Source organism: Palaemon carinicauda, chromosome 2, assembly GCF_036898095.1.
Source record: "Palaemon carinicauda isolate YSFRI2023 chromosome 2, ASM3689809v2, whole genome shotgun sequence".
NCBI lineage: Eukaryota > Metazoa > Arthropoda > Malacostraca > Decapoda > Palaemonidae > Palaemon > Palaemon carinicauda.
Window position 1 is genome coordinate 59,932,822 of NC_090726.1, and position 24,071 is coordinate 59,956,892.

The 24,071-nt window shown below is 34.8% G+C and overlaps 1 protein-coding gene across 1 annotated transcript; it reads left to right on the forward strand.

The window, feature by feature from the left end:
• On the forward strand, positions 1–24,071 carry LOC137616926 (glutamate receptor U1-like). Its single transcript, XM_068346803.1, has 12 exons — positions 1–520; positions 1,288–1,433; positions 2,567–2,660; positions 4,482–4,634; positions 6,019–6,166; positions 6,946–7,094; positions 7,971–8,122; positions 8,795–8,903; positions 9,239–9,439; positions 22,491–22,649; positions 23,153–23,302; positions 23,857–24,071. Exons 1-12 carry the CDS (start codon positions 23–25, stop codon positions 24,010–24,012), a joined length of 2,115 nt encoding a protein of 704 aa, XP_068202904.1. The 5' UTR covers positions 1–22; the 3' UTR covers positions 24,013–24,071.

The window sequence follows — 24,071 nt, forward strand, 5'->3', positions numbered from 1 at the left end:
TCTATCACTATCTATCCTACTGATGCTGCTGCTCTTCTCACCTGTAGTCCTGTCAGACGTGAGCATAGGACACAACAGGAAATCATGGCAGATGACAAGGAGACACTCAAGAGGCGCAGAACAAGTAGTCTGGAAACGCAATATCTCAGAAATTTCAGTTTCCACAGAGATGAATTTGCCTTTTTCTGCCCCAGTCTCTTCACAAGAGGAAGTCCGTGAGAAGGGGAGACATTTCAAGAAAGTAAAGGAACAACTAAAGCGTACTGAGGCAAATAATCATCTCAGTAACGGTTCCATTGCCACCAGCAATCCTGTACTGGAAGCTCTTCCCCTAGACGGCGCTTATCCAGTACCGGTTACACTTCCGCAAGACAGTGCTTCGTTGGTCGACTTACTGCTACACATTGTAAAGAGTCAAATGGAAGGATGCCATATCCTGATTGCTTTCGATCAAGGATTCAAGGATATCTATGATGTCTTTAGCCTGAGGAGGCTTTTAGTTCTACCAAATGTCAAACAGGTGAGTGTATTAACAAACGATATCTTTAAAAAAAAAAAAAAAAAAAAAAGTGTTTACATAGGTCTTCTTTTTCTCAGCTTTGTCCCGTTTCTTCATATTTTTGCAAAAAAAAAAAAAATAAATAAATAAATAAATAAATAAAAAAAAAAAAGATTTCATATTCCATCAATATCTGCTCTTGGACTAAGAATTAGAAAATTCTAAGCACAGAAACATAAAACAATCACTTTGTTCCGAAAAAATAATAGATTTCCTTAAATTTCATGCATTTCTTTTGTATAAAGGGATTAGCAAGAACTGCGGTCGTACCTAGACTAGCGACTCAGTAAACCTCATATATATGTATATATACAGTATATAAGTGGAATAATTTCTATACATATATATGTATGTATATATATATATATATATATATATATATATATATATATATATATATGTATATACATATACTGTATATACATATACTGTATATGTATATATATACATATATATATATATATATGTATATATATTTATATTGTATTATAGGTCGTTGGGAAAATGAAAAAGACAAATAAAAAACAACAAATATTGCCATCAATTTTACCAAAAACTATCCATTTTGTAAGCAAATTATTGTAGAAATTTCCATTTTTATTGAGAAAAATACATTTCAGGGAACTGAAATTATCCCATAAAGGAGAGCTTGTAGATCCCCTCTTGCTAATTTACCACAAAAAAATAAAGTCCTTTCAAATTAATTATTAGAATTCCTTTTTCCACAGGTGATCTACATAGAATCTACAGAAGACCTGGAATCCATTTTGTGGACTTGGAACCAATGCCAGGGTTTTATCTTCCTGACCTTCACGACACCTGCCCTTCTTCTTTTCGCGAATAGTGATCTAGATTTGTGGAACTATCAAGGAAGGTATGTTTTAAAGGTTAAAGGCCGCTCATGAATGGCAGAGGCAAGAGAAACAACATGACCCTATCTAGCAGCACATTGCCCTAGAGACTGACCATATATACATATGATCAGCGCCCAAGCCCCTCTTAACCTAAGCTAGGACCAGGAAAGGACAGGCAATGGCTGCTGATGACTCAGCAGGTAGACCTATAAGCTTCCTCAAACCCGCCCACCCCTAGCTCACAAAGAAGGTTGGGTTGCAGACATTATAAGAAACTATCGAGCTTGAGCGGAACTCAAACCCCAGTCGGGCAGAACGCCAGACGGGGACGTTTCCAATAAGGAATTTCTTGTAAAACTTGTCTCTTTACTAATTATCAGCCTCAAATAAAAACATCCCTGCTTGGGATTCTGATAGTCTGGATTTTGAGAAGACTTGAAGTTGATAGAGTCTAGTAGTGTCTGCAACTTCACCATCCTTGTGAGCTAGGGGTAGCCTGAAGATCTACCTGCTGACTCATTAGCAGCCATTGCCTGGCCTTTCCTGGCCCTAGCTTCATGGAGAGGGTGCTTGGGTGCTGATCATATGTGTACAGTATATGGTCAGTCTCTTCCCTCATCCATTCATGAGTGACCTATGAGACCTATAAGTAATATTATAGTGACGCAAATTAAGTATGTGGACAACATGAAAGATTATGATGGAAAATTGATAGTGACTATTGTCATGTAACTAAAGTGATGATAGTGAAGAAATTAAACCAAAGAACAAAATAAAAATCTATTCCGAACAGGTTATTTGAGGACTGCAAAGTCTATTATACGTTCTTATATAGCTATATATATATATATATATATATATATATATATATATATATATATGTATATATATTTATATATACATATATATATATATATATATATATATATATATATATATCAGAAAAAAATATTGTTCCTTAAGCTTGTTGCATCTTATGAGAGATCTCATCCTGAAATTAACCATTATAGACATTAAAACTAGATGTTACGATTTTTTAAATCGTTAATCAATATGGTTTTCAACAGGTGCTATTATTTCCTGATTTTTTTTTCTCCATATCATTTATACATTTACGTGCATGGTTCTTCGATTCATTTATGTATACTTCTAGGTACATATTCGCCGGCTCATCTTCGGAAAACCTAGAGCAATTGGTAGCTTCGCAAAAAGGGAAGAAAACAGAAAACATCATAGGAATTGTCAAGGTAGGACTTGAGTCTGTAATTCAGTGTTGGAGTATTGCAATATTTCATCGTCTTGAAGGCTTTCATATCCTTTTGCAGTAGCACTGATATCTTACAATATTTTCTTTACTAAGACCTTGATTTTTTAATCATTTAGTCTATTTTGGATAATTTCTGTCTCTTATGTTGTCTTTTATTTGTCTTTTATTTTGCCATCATGTACAGATTATTACTTGGAAATAAGTTGGCGGTTAAGAGTTCTATATTGTCTTAAATTTCAAGTACTCATTAGGCCTTTTTTAATAAATAACAACTGATGCAAGTCTTCCAGAGACATTATGAAGTAAAGGCAAGATAGTTTCCAGTATTTCCAGTAACTATGGGGTAGCTCTAAGTTCAAGTTGAAAATACTTCAGATCTTTTAAAGGTCATGCCATCTCTTTGGCGTGACCTTTATTCATTTCCTTATTTCCTTTCCTCACTAGGCTCTTTTCCTTGTTGGCTTATAACACCCTGCTTTTCTAACCAGGGTTGTAGCTTCAATAATAATAATAATAATAATAATAATAATAATAATAATAATAATGATAATAATAATAATAATAATAATAATAATAATAATAATATTATTATTATTATTATTATTATTATTACAAAATAGTAAGTGTATTTCTTAAAATATAAAAAAAGATGTTTTCATGCTCCGTGTCATTATGCTGATGTTAGTACGACCACATCATTCATATACACAACATGAAAAAATTGTTGTATAAGTTTTAAGCATTGCTAGGCTTGCTAACCGTAGGAAAAAAATCAAGGTTCATCTTTAAAAAACTTAAAACTAGTATATTTACATAAGCTTTCTTTTTCTCAGCTTTGTTCCGTTTCTTCATTTTTTTTCAAGAAACATTTGCTACTCCTTTAATAGCTAGCTGCTTCGGGACTAAAACTCTAAGTACAGAAAACTAGATCAATTACTTTGTTCTTTGGAGCTTCCTTGAATAGATACCAAAGTAGAACAATTACTTTGTTCTTTTGAGCTTCCATGAATAGATGTCAAAGTAAAGTTTTATCGACCTAAAAAAAAAAAATCAAAGTTGATCCCATTGGGGTAATTTTCTCTTCAGAACCTCTTGTCCACGAAATATTGTGATTGTGTTTACCAGAAAGAAGATATAAATTATCTCTGTCTCTTTCTACAGTATAATTTGACTTTATATATTCAGTTATATTAATAGTGTTTGGATTCAGCACTTTACACAGAAAGCAATTATGTAGCCTCATCCTATAATTAAACTTTGTATCTTAGACACTGTATAAAATTTACTTTGTGACAGCAACATCTTGACCTACTTATTCAGAAACTTTAACTCTCTTTCTTGACATTTTAGTTAATGAAACAGATGAAAAAAATATTACAATCAGGTTTATTGCTTTAAATAAGTTAATATACTCGAATGCTTGTTTATACTTTACTTGTCACTATCTCTGTACTTCTGATCTCGTTTAAGAGTTAAAAAGTCAGGAACTAATCCAGATTGACAAGATTTTCTCTTAGCATCTAGTCCAAAATTCCAGAGGATTTCCTTACTTTAGAACTCAACATTCCTGGAGTTTTCTTATAGTATATTTCAGAATTTGTTCGTTTTTTGCTTTCTAGTCGAGACGTCCGCAAGTTTCTCTTTCCTACACATTTGTCCAGAATTTCAGACGGTTTTCCCACATTCTAGTTCAAAATTCTAGGAATTATTTCTAAAATATAGGGTAAAGCAAGCTCCTCAATCAAATCTACTACCTTGAATTATTTAAAAAACCTTCTTACTCATATCTTTTACATTCCAGTCCGGAGTTCCTGGAGAATGGAAGATCTACATGAACAGGCTTTTCTGGGGAGGAGGAATTCAGAAAATCAGTGCTTGGAAGAACGGCAGGTTCTCTGTTAATGTTGATCTTTACCCAGACAAGACTTTCAATTTGAAAGGAGCACAACTAGTGGTAAGTGTTGCAAAGTGCTTTCATGCTGTCTGATTCCATTTGAGATGTATATTTTGTTCAGAGCATATTCACTCAAAAAATCTTTAAAGCAAGATTAATATACTATAGAAATGCTTACATACTTTATACATCAAATATAGTAATATGCTACAGAAATATATACCTACTTATAAGGCAAATGATTTAATCTATGAAAACAAATATTTATTAACCAAGTAATGTAATATTATGATATAGTTATAAACAATTGCTATAAAGATAAATATGTTAAGCCAAATAATGTATATTGGCTATTTAGAAAAATTAACCATTGAAATTACGCTGGTACATATGAAACATCTTTTTTTTTTTTTAACAATAGCCAGTAACCAATCAAATGACAGATATGGTTACCTAAATGGTACAGTAGAATACAGGCGTTCCAAGCACACCAAGCTCATGAGAAAGTGCACCTTGCTATACCCTTACTGTACAGTGAGTAACAAAACACATGTGTAAGGAGATGTGGCATCAACGGTCGGTTAGGTTACACACAGGAATCCTGCATAGGATTGTGGTAACGTCCCTGACTGGTGATCGCCAGACTGGGGTTCAAGTCCCACTCAAACTCGTTAGTCCCTTTGGTCGCTGCAACCTCTCCATCTTTGTGAGCTAAGGATGGGGAAACCTATAGGTCTATCTGCTGAGTCATCAGCAGCCATTGCCAAGCTCTCCTTGATCCTAGCTTGGATGGAGAGGGGGCATGAGTGCTAATCACATGTATATATGGTCAGTCTCTGGGGCATTGTCCCACTTGATAGGGCAATGTCACTGTCCCTTGCCTCTGCCATTCATGAGCGGCATTTAAACCTTTAAACCTTTAATGGTGTGACAGGGTGTGCTTTTTCAGAGCGAAGTGTGCCAGGAATTCTTGTGTCCAACTGTACGTTGGATCAATTACACTGAAATATCATCTTTTCAATAGTTCTATTTGAGAAAAAGACTTTAAAAAAAAAAAAAAAACAGCACCTGTAAGCCATTGAATTTCTATGAGATATTTGGTTAAATTAGGCTCGCTTCACACGAGCAGTTTGGTGCCGCGCGGTTTTGTCAACGCGGATTAGAAATCAATGAAGATCAATGAGGCTCTTCACATGCTGCCCGCTCGGAAGAATTTCCGAGCGGCAGTTATTTACTACCAGTGTACACTGCTAACCTACGCGGTCCCAGTGTAGCGGCTCATAGAAACTAAGAGTCAGCTCGGGGAAAATCCACTCGTGTGAAGAAATGGCTCCTAACCAGCGAATATTTTCCCGTGCGGAAAAAAATCCTCTCGTGTGAAGAGAGCCTAACCTGTCAGATTCAACAGCATGTAAATTAAGTCTCCTCACTTCCCCTCACATAGATTACGACGTTCAAATGGGAACCGGAAGTGATGTATTACTGGGATGAAAATGGAAATGTTCTTTTTTTCTACGGAATTGATATCGAAGTGGTGAACACACTTAAAGGTGCTGTGAATTTCACGGTTAAATACCAGGAACCACCAAAAGGTAATAAGCTTTGTTTGTTAAATTAAATCTAGGGTATTATTGTTCTACTATATATAAGTAATATAATGTAAGGGCTTTCAGTTGATTTACTTACATTAACCATTTTATCTTTGCTGAAATGTGTAGACTACTCTTTTTCGGAAATAGATAATCAATTACATTCTATTACTAAACGATAACTTTATATCTAAGATACTTTATTTGTTAAGGTAAAGTGTTGTATCAAATTATAATTTCATGTCAATCGTCTAAATTTTCAAGATTTGACTTATCCAACTATAATCTTATATAATTAGTCTGTAATTCCCACTTATCGAAACTAAAACATAATTTTTATATCAAAGTCATACTTATCAAATTCCAACACCCTTAAGTCATTTCAAGATTTTACTTGCTCAATTAAACATTTTTTTCATTAAGAAATATACATTTACGATTTTTTTTTTCAATTTATGTTGTATATACATCATGATATACAGTATTTACATGAAAAAAAAAATCTTAATTAACATACATTCACAATTGCACTTTTTACTATTTATCTAAATATGTTTTATCTAAGTTACAAACATATTGGCTCGTGAATGCTTTTTAAGCTGAGGTTTTAAATTTTACCTTATTTACATTATAAGTTTTTACCATTCTACTTTTACACTCTCATATCGATCATACCAAGGTCGTTACACTCGACAAAATCTGACCTTACCCATCAAACTTAAATCTCGTATCTATTCCTCCACTTGGTATCGTACTTAAAAATAAATAATTATCTTTCCAAGGGGAAATGTGGGGTGACCAATTGGCGAACGGTTCTTGGACAGGAATGATGGGATTGGTGAGTCGAGACGAAACCGACATGTGCTTTCCACTTTACGTTTCTGTAACTCGTCTTGGCATCTTGGATTATACTACGCCTTATAAGCTACAGGTAAGTCAGCTGATATAATCAGAAGTTAGAGTTTGTTAAAGTACTGGGGAAAATCCTGAAAGTTCCGGCTGAACATTGCAAAATTTAAGATTTTTCTTTATTATAAGTTTAAGATTAGCATGTTCAAAAGTTAGAGGTTCATTTCATAGATATCCTTTCTTACTGTTTCTTATCTATTTTTCAAATGGTGTTGATAATGATAATTGTTATTTATTCGCTTGTCATGATGTTATTATTATTTCAATTATTGTGATAATCACAAGTAGATGTTGATTACTTGCTCATTTGGCGTTTAATTCTCATTGTTAATGATTTTGCTTGCTTGTGACTGCTGGAGTTGATTGCAAATTTCACTAACACTTGCATCCAATGCATAGGATCTAATCCTATATTTAATCATACTCTCTCATCCTGGATTTGCACAAGTATGAAGGTTGGGGTCCCTTTCTGATATTGTGGAAGGGTTTGTGTATTGCCATGATCAACAAATCTGTATTAGTCAGGGTCACCCAGATGAAAATCTCCCACCATAACCAATCCGCCCTGGCAAAAGTGGTGATGAAAACTGGGCAAACCCTGGACATGAATTAATATGCCTGAGGTCTTTGTCCTTCAGTGGATTAGAAACGGATGCCCTTGTTGTTCTTGTTGAAGGTTGAGGGGTATTCGAGTGTGACCTTTTTTTTCCTATCCACGGGATAATTTTTTGTTTTCATTCGGGAGTAGCTCTCTATCCTTTCCACCAGATCAGTGTTTTGTTGTAAATTTCAGCATTACTTGGAGTGGTAGGCTTGTAGTGTACATAAACCTCCCAGTTTTACTTGGCAGCAATTTTAACCATAATATTTCTCACCAGAATTTTTTTCCTCGAAACAGAAGAGTTGTTTCGTCATCAAGACAGAGCCTCCATTACCAAACTGGCAAGCACTCTCTTACCCTTTCAATCCTTGGACCTGGTTGTCCATCCTGGTTGGGTTCTTCATCTCTGGAACTCTTCTCTACCTTTTTGCTTTTGGTTCAAGACAATTGTAAGTAATAAATGGAGATTTCAATGTAGAATTTATTTTTCAAGTAATCAAGAAACTGTATACTGTTAAATAATCTTTTAGTATGAAATACATTGTTCTAAGATTTTGAGCAGAATTATGTCTGGTTATTTCGTGCTCAAAAGGAGTTCATTTAAACCAAACGTAGCATATAGATATAGGCCTAATATGCCTAATAATATGAAATATAATTTTCCAAAGGAAAGAGAAACATAGCTTCTTAGTTTATTATTCTAAAAGCGATTATACCTTAAAGAGCTTTATTCTTCAATGGAATAACTTAATCCTTACTCAAGATAACAAATCTAGCGATTTGCTATGATTCCTTGTATTTAAAAAAACGAACAAGGATATAGTTTAAATTAGTTGCTATGATTCAAGTATCCAGCTAAGGATCATGTAATAATATTCATGATTCACTTAATAAAATATTGCAATGGCATTAGGTCACAGCAGATGATGTTCAGTTCTGCTAAGACGAGGCATTTAGGAGTTACCCCTTTTATTTTCAAGTCTTTGGCTAAGCCGGAAATAGTATAATGATTGATATTTTAGATGTTAATTCATTACATGATAGCCCGTAATAGTGAAAAACAAGAAAAACATTTCAGTAAAATTAAACCTAGCATTACCTAATACTCAACAATATTTCAGTGGTGAAGAAATTGGAGCCTTGAACAACCTTATCAACAGTTGGACTTATACACTGGGACTTCATCTGAATGAACCACAAGCCTACTTTCCAAAACAAGCTACAACTATGGTTAGTCTTTTCATGATGTCATCATTTCTTTTCTAAAATCAAAATCACTAGAAAGGAAACCCCAGATTTAATCTTTTAGGAACAAAGAAGGTAAATGAATCTGGAAAAATAGGAAAGGGAAGACAGGTCTTAGTCACAGTCGCAACTTCTATGGGACAAAGACAGAGATGCAGGTCAGAAAAGAGGGCTTAATGCTTTCATACTTTTGCGTCCGTTAAAATAGATCTTTCTTAAATAAACTATAGAAAGAGACTTTTGTCAGTCTCTTTAACATAAAAACATTCGCTGCTAGTCTGAGCTACATTCATCTCCCTACTCCTACACACTTTTTTCAGATCTACACACTCTTCTTGTGGCTGTACTGCTTCATCTTGACCATCGCCTACTCAACCAATTTGACAGCTTTCCTGACAGTGAAGAAGGATCCCCCAAGAATGAACACAATCAAGGATCTCCAGGAATCTGGAATATCAGTAACAGCCGCAAGCGGTTTTTATAAGGATATGTTCATCGCATCTCCTGATTCCAGCCTACATGTACGTTCTTTTTAGTTTGCAATGCTGACTCAAAACATATTATTATTATTACTAGTGTTACTGAACCATCAAATATGACATGTAAATACTTAAATTGATATCCACACTCAGACTGAACCCTCCCTCCAACCCCCCCCCCCCCCTTTCTTAACTACGTAGCAGCACACTGGTTCGGCAGTTTATGGGAAAATGTGGTTTCTGAGTGTACAGTCACTCATATAAATTGATGGATGTCCGGGTGTTTGAGAGAGATTTCCATTTCACCCCTTTCTGGACGACAGGTGTCTGGGAGTGCAAGACCAGTCGAATATTGAACTACCTAACTCTGCTGTAGTAATTGTTAACTTTTACGAGTATGTTATTGATCTGTTTTTTTTTTTTCCACGTAGATATATATTACAGAGGTTCTGTTCTTTCCTTCTCTTCTGCCCTGTTGTTTTTCTCTCGCCTTTCTACTTGTAGTCAGGGTGAATTAAATGGGATGGTGGATCAGTCCAGAAATAATTAGCAACAAGAAGTATTTCATGACAGTGGATGGAGAATTTTGTAGCATACCATAAAAAAAACCTCCCTCTGGATCTTTATTTTTTTTTCCAAAGACTCATTAAAAAAAATGCTAAGATGTATGATTTTTCCCTTTTTCAAAATTGGATTAAATGGGCACTCCTAGTCTTCTGTTATAAAGCTTGACTCTCTGAAAAAGGATTGTTCATTAAACTATTCCATTGGAAGCCTAATTTGATTTGCACAGGCTCACATTGTTAGCAGTTGTCTGTGTCATTTAGACCATTATGCCAAATGCTAGGATCTTTATTGTCATTCCACACTACTTTCACCTGCCCTAGAAATAATTTTTGATATCCTGAAATTCAATTATCTAACGCCACGATCGAAATCAATGGGACTTGAACCCGGTTGTGCCAAGCAGTACACAGAAATTAAATCCCATTGTTAGTAATATTGATAGTAATGGCGAAGGACTTTGCGGGCATGGTGAAATGATGTATTTTTTGGGATTAATTTAATAAACTAAACATGTCAGAGTCAAGCTCTTGGGAGGAATGTAATGTATAGGCTGAGGATTGGCCATAGTCGGCCAAAGCACAAAATCTTTTCGTTTTTTTCTTCTTTTGAGCGATATTCATGCACAGTTTAAAAGAACTTCAAGTTTTGCTTATTATAATTTTTACTTCTTTGCTTGCTTTATCATTCAGTTGAATTTATAGCTATTATTAGTATTATTATTATCATTATTGCAGTTGTTGTCAATTACTTATCTTTTCAAAGTATTTGGTATCAATTTTCACCAACAGATTTCAGTTATGTTTAATTAATGATAATTTTTACATATCCTCTTTTTTTCCAAATACTTTGGTAATCATTATTTGATGCTTCTACTGATTGTGGAGAAGATATCAGAAAATTTTCTGGAGAATCTTCCATTTCCGGAACCAGACACCAAAATTAGCACACAGACTCGTCGGGGATTGCTCTTTTTAATAAAAAGGATGCTATTGAATTTACAGAAATATTGCATTTCGCAATAAGATCGCAAAGACTTCCCTTATCCGAATGCTCTTGATGTTAAATCATACATTTTTTTTTTTTTTTTTTACTGCGTAGAGTCCGAATTTAGAAATATGTACTTACCCATTGACTTCCTCATTGCAGTAGAGCAATGACACGCTGGATGGCACCACTGTTGTGAACCTCAGTATGAGGCTCAGTATCAGCCGAATGATTATTTAGTGTGCCTAAATCATTATTTTAGCGTCCCAGATGCTGTCTAATAAGCCCTGGATCAATAAGCAACCATATATTACCGGTTGTACCAGCGCAGGAGAGCCGAGCCGAGAAAATATAAAAGCTCTCACAAGGCATGCAAGATGTGAGCAATCTTCTCCAGGCTGAGAGTTGAGACCTGCTTTCACTTGATGCAAAGAACATTGCTCACTGAAGGTTTTTCAGAGCTGGTTAGCGCACACTTTGAGAAAGGCAATGTCAATTTCCAGGAGTTTATTAAGAGACGGGGAAGAAAAGAAGAATCCACCATCTATGAACAAATCAAAAGGAACAGGGTTGACTTTTTACTACAGGTATCAGTATCTGTTGACTCTTCAAATCAAACAATCGTCTGTTCCCCAAGCTGTTCATACCATGCCAGGGCAGAGAGTATGACTTGAAGGAGTTCTTCCGTCATGAGAACCAATCGCAGACTTCTTCCCTCCAATGATAGCAGAAAGCTCCACACATGTCAAAAATCCCACCTCATTACTATTCTTGAGAGCCAAGTTACAACCCTGGTGTAGCATTAGTGGGTGATTGGCCCTCATGGAGTTCAGAAACTTTTGAAGAGTAAGCAATGCTCGATGTACTTCTTACAATACAAGCACACACTACCAAATACAAGAGAGCAGACATTGTTTTTTATTTCTACTGGCCATTTAGTATGAAAGCTGAAACTAGATCAAAGCGAGGATGTGGAGTGAGACTCAGGGTGACAAGGAAAGGAAAAATTCCCTTAAACTTGTGCTAGACTAAGAAAAGATAATTTGGACAAAGCTTCCACCCATTGCAGAGAGTTGCCGGTAGCAGACTAATTGTAGGTGCAAGTCGGAATGCTGCAGTCGACGAGAATGCTACTGTTTTGGTCTGACCTACACAGCTCTGTGCGGCTACAGATACGAGGTTTAGAGTGTACTATTTCAGGCAGCAAGATGAATAATATGTGGCAATTAAATATAGTCTTACTGCCTATATGTACAGTATACAGCTACACAACCGAAGAAGGAAACAAAGAGTTAACTCATTTTTATAACCAAACGTTCATTTTCATAATCGTTTCCCGTTCGCAATAGTAGACAAGCAATCATTAGCGAATGCTTATCATCTTGGGAGTCTGTGCGTGAGGAAAATATTTGTAATAGATTGCTTGACATTATTCCCAGGAGGATAAACAACTATATATATATATATATATATATATATATATATATATATATATATATATATATATATATATATATATATAGTTTGCCTAAGTATATTATACCAAGAAAATAATGACGTCTTTTAAAAGATGAAATTGTTTTTATTCTAATTGTTTTACTGGAATTTGCGTGTTTTATTATTCACATAGGCCTATGTATTACAAAGAATTATACATATGTTTTAATGAATTGTTGCTGTCTACTATTTACTTAAACAATAATATTTGTATTATCAGTCTTCATCATTGTCTATTACCTGGTTCATTAATGTCTTTAGAAAGTTTCGTCTTTTGAGATTTACTTATTATTTAGTTAGCCCAGACTTGTAAAGGTTTGAATGCTCAGTTTGCCCCTCCTCGCCTTACTGTTATATGTGACTTGAAGCTCGCACTTCTGATTTTATAATTCTTATGAAGCCTATAGGCCTAGAATTAAAATGATGAAGAGACTGTGGAGAAATCTCACAAATAGCCACTTTATGCCCAGATAGACACCTTTATTAAGTTATAAGATTTGATGCAAATATTTATTGTTGCCATCTGACATATAGCCATGCCCTAGTATGTTATAAAGCCAAGACTACAGAGCCATATTATTATTATTATTATTATTATTATTATTATTATTATTCGAGATACGTTTCTATTGTAGAATCTGCACATTACAGCTTTGGGTTAATATGTCTGACCCTATTATAGACTTCCATTCGTGAAGTAAAATTAAATAATAGAGGTAGAATTAATTATAGTTTTATTTATTTATCATTATTTCTTCTCCCTGAATAAACCCCACGAGAGATTGGACCTACAGTATATAGGCAGCTTTAACTATAACCTGAAATTTGGCTTATAATGATTTATTGCAAGTTTCGAAACCACGACCCCAACTAACTTTTGCTTTATACACAAAACGACACAAGCAAAATTAAATAATAACTTTGAATTCATAACCCAAATGCATAAATTGTTATTATTAGACAACAGGACTAAGCTTGAATTATTTTCCCTCTTGACGCCCTCTTTCCCACTCAGTTCCAGGAATCACGGTATTTAGAGGGATTCGGGCTACATTACCGTATTTATTTTTTTTTTCTGAAATATTCTAGCACGATTTCTTTAACGATCCAATATTTTTCAATGATAGAATTTTTCATAGCAGTTGACCACCGTTGTTTCATACATATACATATCTCCTAAGTGAAATATAAGGTTTATTACTAAGTGGCAACTTACGAACAACGCTTGCCCAATGCAAAAATAAATAATTATAAGTGAGAGAGAGAGAGAGAGAGAGAGAGAGAGAGAGAGAGAGAGAGAGAGAGAGAGAGAGAGAGAGAGAGAGGAGAATTCAACACCAGACCAAAGAAAGCCTGTTGCTGTTTTGCTGGATAACTGGGGGCCATCATTGACAGGATACTATCTTTCTATCCTGCCTGTCTCGGAACCCCAAACCGAGAGGTAGTCCTGAATCGGAAGACACCTAAGAGGAAGGATCCTCAACGGAGTCAATTTCTTAGGGCTTGACCCGACCCAGGACTCTCGGAAAACCCGAGTCTCTTTACTTTAGGTTATTCAGGACGATACAGACATCACTGCCATTACTTCTCGGAAAATATTCTCTATTTAAGAAGACTCAAACATTTTATGTAAAGTTTATAGATTTGTTGATAAATTCATAATTTTTTTATAAAGTTTGATAATTAAGAATTTAGTTGCCTTTCATAATAATCATCATTATAGCTATTTATGAATTTTGAATATGCTGCATATTAAGTGAGGATAGAAAAGCAAAAGCACCATCTCTAGAGCCTCCTCAACCATCATGGCACCGATGATCCTCCAGTATCAAACAAAATTTTTACTTAACCAAGATTTGTAGACCTTACTAAGACCTTGGCTTTATCAATGAGTTACGAAAAAAAAAAAACCTGAAAAAAGAAAATCACTATGAAGAGATAGCGTTTCCTTCGTGGTGTCAAAGTCCCAGACGGATGAGATGCCATTTTTCTTTTAGTCTGTCACAATAATCATATCTCCTATAGGCAGATTATCTTAATTTACATTTGCTGCATAGTAAGTTTTCATTTAGGTGAAGGCATACTAATTTTTAAAAGAAATATCATTAGAACATCCGAGGAAAGAGAGAAAACGGAGTCATGGCTTCTACAATACATCAATATGTTTTAAACGTTGCACATATCTGACATTATAGCTTCTGCATCTACATGTTTTCAACGTTGAATTGTAGGCCTATATGACATTACAGCTGTGCAACTACATGTTTAAGCGTTGCATTGTAGGCATATCTGACAATATAGCTTCTGCATTTACATGTTTTAAGCGTTGCATAGTACGCCTATATGACATCACAGCTTCTGCAGCTATAGAGCCTTGCATTGTAGGCCTACCTGACATTACCGGCACATCGTTGCTTTTGTGCAGTATTTTAAAATCAAGCATTTATATTCCTCTTGTGTTTCTTCAGTAGCAGCAAATATGATCTATTTCAGTGTACAAACGATTACGCAATTTCCCAGCAATTTAGACAACTTCAGATTCCAAGAGAAAAAAATAATTAAGAGAAACTATTTTGATGAGTTACTTTTCATGAATTAAACTGACCGGTTTTAATATTTTAATATTTTAAAGAGTTTGAATTAAAATTCATTATATATATGGTCATCATCTTTTCCTAGGCCTATTGACCCTAACGGCCCCGGTTACATTTCGCCAGCCGTCTCTATCTTGAGCTTTTAAATCAATACTTCTCCATTCATCATCTCCTACTTCATACATCACATGCTGTAAAATTGAAGTTTCCAAAGAATTTTATCAAACATGGTCTACTGATATTGTTTGGACCTTAGACAGTCTTAATTACGAACAAACAATAGTTATAGTGAAATCTTGGAAACTATTTGTGACTTCGATGGAAATTCTAGGCTGGAAATTCAGGTTAAGGAATGGAAATGTTTATAGGCTTAATAAATACGGAGTATTGAATTTGAGGGTGAAAAGTCTTTTATCTTTAAAGCACATCTCAGTGACACAGTGTTCAGACTAAACTTCCGACCCCTGAAAGGTCGACTTGATATTGTTCTTGTAAATAATATGTTTTAATCGTTTAAGACTTCTTGCAACACACCAGAGAACCCGCTGCTTCCTAATAAGCTATTGCTGAGGCATAATTGAAAACAAGGTTCCTAACAGCTATACTCTCATTGCAAAGCATCGACTCTAGAAGAGTTTAGCAATTCAAGTAACTGTCTGCATCTTTCAACCTCATTATTCCCATTGTATAACAGGGTCGGCCTCTCGAGTCTACTCTTCGAATCTATTTATTTGATTTTCCTCTTTTGTACAGTACATTAAAACAAAATTTTAATCAATAATTTTACGAGTAAACTATTTTTTTGAAATCATATTTAAATAGGAATAGTGTTATCCAGTTTTGTCCTTTAAAAGTTAATAAAGAGATTCATATTGTGTTGACTCGAAAATTAAGTAAAGGGAAAATGTGCTTTATCCAGAGAGGGATCTGACAGTACCCAATAACTTTCGCAATAGTATCAATGGGTGCCTACCAATGGCCATCAAAATACTGATCTATTTGCTAGAAGAATATTCAAAATTCATAAATAGCTATAATGATGATTATTATGAAAGGCAACTAAATTCTTAATTATCAAACTTTCTAAAAAAATTATGAATTTATCAACAAATCTATAAACTTTACATAAAATGTTTGAGTCTTCTTAAATAGAGAATATTTTCCGAGAAGTAATGGCAGTGATGTCTGTATCGTCCTGGATAACCTAAAGTAAAGAGACTCGGATTTCCGAGAGTCCTGGGTCGGGTCAAGCCCTAAGAAATTGACTCCGTTGAGGATCCTTCCTCTTAGGTGTCTTCCGATTCAGGACTACCTCTCGGTTTGGGGTTCCGAGACAGGCAGGATAGAAAGATAGTATCCTGCCACTGACGTCCCCCGGTTATCCAGCAAAACAGCAACAGGCTTTCTTTGGTCTGGTGTTGAATTCTCCTCTCTCTCTCTCTCTCTCTCTCTCTCTCTCTCTCTAGTAACCCTTTCTTATCCTTTTCCTTCTTCTCTTCCTCTACTAATAAAGGGCACGAGGTGGGGGGAGGGATTCCCGTCTACAGTATGCAGCCAGACTGTTGCTATTTATTTATTATTGCATTGGACAGCGTTGAACATAACTTGTCACTTAGTAATAAATCTTATATTTCTCTTTGTAAACATGTGTATGAATGCACAAAGTTGCTCAACTGTTATGAAAAATTTTATTATTGAAAAATTATTAGATAGTTAAAACAATTGTGCTACAATAATATTTCAGAAAAAAAGTAATACATTAATGAAACACGAATCCCTCTGAACACCTTGATTCAGTGAGACTATTCCTGGAACTGTGTCTGTAGATAGTCCGAGTGGGAAAGAGGGCTTCAAGAGGGAAAATAATCGAAGCTTAGTCCTGTTGTCTAATAATAATAACCATCTATGCATTTGGGTTATCAATTCAAAGTTATTACTTGATTTTGCTTATGTCGTTTTGTGTATGAAGCAAAAGGTAGTTAGGGTCGTGGTTTCGAAACTTGCAATAAATTATTTCAAGCCAAAGCTTAGGTAACAGTCAACGCTGCCTATATAGGTCTAATCTCTTGAGGAGTATATTAAGGGAGAAGTAATAATGATAAATGAATAAGTAAATAAGCGAAGTGGTGTGTTATCTTCGGTACCAGAAATACAATTAAATCTACCTATATTATCCAACTTTAATTTACGAAGGGAAAGCTATAATCGGGTCAGACATATTCCCCCACACCTATAATGGGCAGATTCTACAATAGCAACGTATCTCGAATAACAACAACAACAACAACAGTAATAATAATAATAATAATAATAATAATAATAATAATATGGCTCTGTCGTCTTGTCTTTAACACATACTAGGGTATGGCTATATGTCTGGTAGCAACAATAAATATTTGCATCAAATCTTGTCATTTATGAAAGGTGTCTATCTGGGCATAAAGTTACGATTTGTGAAATTTCTCCACAGTCTCTTCTTCATTTTAATTCTAGGCCTATAGGCTTCATAAGAATTATAAAATCAGAAGTGTCAACTTCAAGTCCCATATAACAAAAAGGCAAGGAGGGGCAAACAGCATTTAAACCTTCACAAGTTGGGTCTAACTAAATCCTCAGTAAATCTCAAAAGACGAAAATGTCTATAGATATTAAAGAACCAGGTAATAAATAATTTCATTTTTCAAATGACACCATTATTTTCTATGTATAATATACTTAGGCAAACTATATATATATATATATATATATATATATATATATATATACATATATATATATATATATATATATATATATATATATATATATATATATATATATATAAGTAGGTAGTAGGTTGGCCAGGGCACCAGCCGCCCGTTGAGATACTACCGCTAGAGAGTTATGGAGTACTTTGACTGGCCAGACAGTACTATATTGGATCCTTCTCTCTGGTTACGGTTTACTTTCTCTTTGCCCACACAGACACCGAATAGTCTGGCCTATTCTTTACAGATTCTCCCCTGACTTCATACACCTGACAACACTGAGATTGCCAAACAATTCTTCTTCAGCCAAGGGGTTAAATACTGCAATGTAATTGTTCAGTGGCTACTTTCCTCTTGGTAGGGGTAGAAGAGACTCTTTAGCTATGGTAAGCAGCTCTTCTAGGAGAAGGACACTCCAAAATCAAACCATTGTTCTCTAGTCTTGGGTAGTGCCATAGCCTCTGTACCATGGTCTTCCACTGTCTTGGGTTAGAGTTCTCTTGCTTGAGGGTACACTCGGGCACACTGTTCTATCTAGTTTCTCTTCCTCTTGTTTTGTTAAAGTTTTTATAGCTTATATAGGAAATGGGTAAGTACATATTTCTAAATTCGGATTCTACGCAGTAAAAAAATAAATGTATGATTTGACATCAAGAGCATTCTGATAAGGCAAGTTTTTGCCATCTTATTGCGAAATGCAACATTTCTGTAAATTCAATAGCATCCTTTTTATTAAAAAGGGCAATCCCCGACGAGTCTGTGTGCTAATTTTGGTGTCTGGTTCCGGAAATGGAAGATTCTCCGGAAAATTTTCTGATATCTTCTCCACTATCAGTAGAAGCATCAAATAATGATTACCAAAGTATTTGAAAAAAAAAGAGGATAAGTAAAAATTATCATTAATTAAACATAGGCTAACTGAAATCTGTTGGTGAAAATTGATACCAAATACTTTGAAAAGATAAGTAATTGACAATAACTGCAATAATAATAATAATAATAATAATAATAATAATAATAGCTATAAATTCAACTGAATGATAAAGCAAGCAAAGAAGTAAAAATTATAATAAGCAAAACTTGAAGTTCTTTTAAACTGTGCATGAATATCGCTCAAAAGAAGAAAAAAACGAAAAGATTTTGTGCTTTGGCCGACTATGGCCAATCCTCAGCCTATACATTACATTCCTCCCAAGAGCTTGACTCTGACATGTTTAGTTTATTAAATTAATCCCCAAAAATACATCATTTCACCATGCCCGCAAAGTCCTTCGCCATTACTATCAATATTACTAACAATGGGATTTAATTTCTGTGTACTGCTTGGCACAACCGGGTTCAAGTCCCATTGATTTCGATCGTGGCGTTAGATAATTGAATTTCAGGATATCAAAAATTATTTCTAGGGCAGGTGAAAGTAGTGTGGAATGACAATAAAGATCCTAGCATTTGGCATAATGGTCTAAATGACACAGACAACTGCTAACAATGTGAGCCTGTGCAAATCAAATTAGGCTTCCAATGGAATAGTTTAATGAACAATCCTTTTTCAGAGAGTCAAGCTTTATAACAGAAGACTAGGAGTGCCCATTTAATCCAATTTTGAAAAAGGGAAAAATCATACATCTTAGCATTTTTTTTAATGAGTCTTTGGAAAAAAAAATAAAGATCCAGAGGGAGGTTCTTTTTATGGTATGCTACAAAATTCTCCATCCACTGTCATGAAATACTTCTTGTTGCTAATTATTTCTGGACTGATCCACCATCCCATTTAATTCACCCTGACTACAAGTAGAAAGGCGAGAGAAAAACAACAGGGCAGAAGAGAAGGAAAGAACAGAACCTCTGTAATATATATCTACGTGGAAAAAAAAAAAACAGATCAATAACATACTCGTAAAAGTTAACAATTACTACAGCAGAGTTAGGTAGTTCAATATTCGACTGGTCTTGCACTCCCAGACACCTGTCGTCCAGAAAGGGGTGAAATGGAAATCTCTCTCAAACACCCGGACATCCATCAATTTATATGAGTGACTGTACCTCTTGGAGTAACCCCTCTCACCAGGGAATGATTACTACCTCTTTCCCCTGAGCGCGACAGGAAATATATATATATATATATATATATATATATATATATATATATATATATATATATATATGCGTGTATATATATATATATATATATATATATATACATACATATATATATATATATATATATATATATATATATATATAGATATATATATATAATGTATATAGTTATACACTTGCTCTTTATTATGTAGGGAAGGCTATTATTATTATTATTATTATTATTATTATTATTATTATTATTATTATTATTATTGTCAGCTAAGCTACGACCAGGATGCTATATCCCCAAAGGCTCCAACAGGAAAAAATAACCCAGTGCGGGAATTTAATAAAGAAATAAATAAACTATATAAAAAGTAATGAATAACGGATTTAAACTATTTTATCTTAGGATCAGTAGCAGTTAAAATAGATATGTCATATGTAAACTATAGAGATTCATATCAGTTTATAGCATCAATACAATTTATATAAGTATTAAAAATATAGAATACTTTGAGATGATTCCCTATCAAAAGGAAAGTGTTTTCCATGGATTATTTTCGTTTTATAATTACATTTGATATTAGCATTGAATTGGAAATCTTAGCCTTTTTTAATATCATCTTAGGTTAAGATGTAACTGATATAAGCTCTGTTCTATAAATGGTCATTACCAAGATTGATATGTAGAGAAATGTTGCATTTCTTTGAGTCTATCGTGTGCAATCATAATACTCATCAAACCTAAATACTACGTTATGATATTACTAATTATAATTGATCTTATCTTATCTTAATTCTCTGGCATCCGTGGAATGCATAGGGTCTCAAGGAATTCACACTATATTCCCCTTTTCTGTGTCATCCTTCCAACACATCATCATCGGCCAAGTTTCTCTTGGTCTACAACGTTGATTGTTATAATTGCAGGAATTCACCAAAGACCCAAATAGGTAGTAGGTTGGCCAAGGTACCAGCCACCCGTTGAAATACTACCACTAGAGAGTTATTGGGTCCTTTGACTGGCCAGATAGTATTACATTGGATCCCTCTCTCTAGTTACGACTCATTTCATCTTTGCTGACACATATATAGAATAGTCTGGCCTATTCTTTACACACTCTCCTCTTTCCTCATACACTTGACAACACTGAAAATACCAAACAATTCTTCTACTCTCAATCGGTTAACTACTGTACTGTAATTTTTCAGTGGCTACTTTCGTCTTGGTAAGGGTAGAAGACACGCATTAGCTATGGTAAGCAGCTCTTCTAGAAGAAGGACACTCCAAAATCAAACCAGTGTTCTATAGTCCTGGGCAGTGCCATAGCCTCTGTACCATAGTCTTCCCTGTTTTGGGGTAGAGATTTCTTGCTTGACGGTATACTTGGGCACGTTATTCTATCTTGTTTCTCTTCCTCTCATTATTTTGAAGCTTTTATCCTCTTGATATTTTGAAGTTTTTATAGTTTATATATGACAGATTAATTTTAATGTTATCATTGTTCTTAAACTTATCTTGTAGTTTATATCCTTATTTACTTTCCTTACGGGGCTATTTTCCCTGTTGGAGCCCTTGGGCTTATAGCATCCTGCTTTACCAACTAGTATTGTAGCTTAGCAAATAATAATAATAATAATAATAATAATGAAAATATGTTAACTATCATCTAGGAACTTATCAAAAGCTTTATAAACGTTCCAATATTAACAAACATGGTCTAATAGTCGTTATATTATTAACTATCACTGCTTTATGGTCTTAAGAAGGTTCCCTACTCCTTCTATTATCAACTACAACTACTTAAGAATTTTATCAAAGAACTCCTAGAGTTGGTCTAATGTTAGTTACCGTTGCTACAGCAACTTCAAAAACTATCTAATCTATCATAAACTTTGAAGCTTTAAAGAAATTTTCAATGATCCCAAAAAACAGTTCTATCAACTATTCTTACTTGTAGAGCTTAACAAAGCTCCTTCAGCCATATATCATCAACTAGGTAGTAAATTGACCAAGGCGCCAACCACCGGTTGAGATACTACCGCTTTGACTGGTCAGACAGTACAACATTGTGCCCCTCGCTGATTACGGCTCATTTTTTCTTTGCCTACATATACACCGAATAGTCTGGCCTATTCTTGACACATTCATCTCTTTCTTCTTACTTCTGACAACAATAAGATAGCCAAAAATTATTCTTCAATCAAAGGGTCAACTACTGCAGTGTAATTGTTCAGTAGCTTCTTTCCACTTGGTAAGGGTAGAAGAGACACTTTAGCTATGGTAAGCAACTCTTCTAAGAGAAGGACACTCCAAAAACCAAACCATTGCTCTATAGTCTTGGGTAGTGTCATTGCCTTTGTACCATGGATTTGCACTGTCTTGGGTTAGAGTTATCTCGTTTGGTAGTACTGTACACTCAGGAAAACTATTCTATCCGTTTCCTTTCCTCAATGGGATATTTTCCCTGTTGGAGTCCTTTGGTTTATAGCATCCTTCTTTTCCAACTAGGGTTGTGGTTTAGACAGTAATAATACCAATAATATCATCAACTATTCTTACTTGTAGACCTTATCAAAGCTCCTTCAGCTATCTATCTCCAACTATCATTGCTTCAGGAACTTGCCAAGAGGTACCAGGTATTAGACAACCAGGACGAAATCTTCCAAAGGATCCGAAACGGGCATTCGACCTACCCAGAGAACGAAGGCTACTTGGAATTCATTATCCAGACTAAGCTCTCCAAGAAAGGGGTACCGCAAGCAAGAATTCTTCAGGTAGATTCTTCATCCATACTTTTCAGTACTAGATTCATTATAAGTTATATTAAAGTAAATGAAAACAAAACTAATGGAGAAGTATAAAAGAATTGCTAGTAAGGTTTATCATTAGGGGTAATCTTCTCTTGCAAACTACGTAGGTACGACATTATTATTAGATAAATTTGGTGTCATTATATCTTTACCTTCACTCTAAAGATATCTGCTATGAGACTATAGGTTTTGTAGTTTGATATAAAACAAAATATTTATTAAAAAAGAATGGATAGTAGTTTTAAAGTGTTTGTTAACTTTTTTAGCTCAGAAAACTGGTTTTCCTTTCATACAAAATCTCTTGATAAATTTCTGGGAAAAAAGATTTACCATTAAACTAATTAACTAGGAATCAATTTCCTTAATGCTAGCTATATTCCCATGAGTGATATTATGGTTTTTCTATGTCAATATTAATGCTCCTTAGCAACTCCCCTTGATAATAACTCATTATTTCCCCTATGCAGGAGTGTTATGCATTGCATAGTGCAGCTATGGCATTGCAGAAATATTCCCCTCTCAAGAGGAGATTCGACCAGGTCATAGATGGCATGGTCAGTGGAGGCCTCATTAGACGGTTCTTAATTAAGACTCTGGACACTGCTAAGACGACCAAGGTTAGTCTATCAACAGGAAGTAAATCTTTTGATTAACCTATTGGAAACAGCCATACCTGGCGATCTCCTGCACTGAGGTTTGAGACCTACTCAAGCTTGATAGTTTCTTGTAGAGGTTGTGGTGGCTTATTGGAAACATCCATACTTTTAGATCTTCTTGACTGGGGTTCGAGACCCAGTCAAGCTCGATAGTTTCTTGTTGTATCTGTTGGGCATTTACCTGCTAGGACATTGCCACTGTCTCCTGTCTCTGCCATTCATGAGTAACCTTTAAAAACTTAAACCTCAGCTATTCGTAAACCGTTTCTAAAAGCCACAATTTTATGGTGATGGTGGAATGATCAATATTAAGACTATTACGATGTAACAACCTTTATCATAATCATTCTAAGCATTAAGAGTCTTGAATGATTAGTCTCAATTGTAGTTTGGACTTAATTTTTGGATGCCCAGGGACCTGAAGAGACTTTCGGAAAATTCATGTACAGTGCCTGCAAGTCATATATAGCGCATTCTAGATCCCCAGCTAACATAGTGTTTTGTTCCATCGGCAGGAATATGGCAACAACGAACAAATTGCTGAAGATGAAGAAGAAACCTCCGGCAACTTGGTACCTCTGAGTCTCGACCACATGCAAGGAATCTTCTTCATCATAATAGTGGGTTGGATTTTATCAGCTCTCGCATTCGCTTACGAACTGATGATCTGAACTTTGGGATGAGTTGTTTTCATAGTGTTACTGTATAGGAATTGGTTTATTTTTCAATA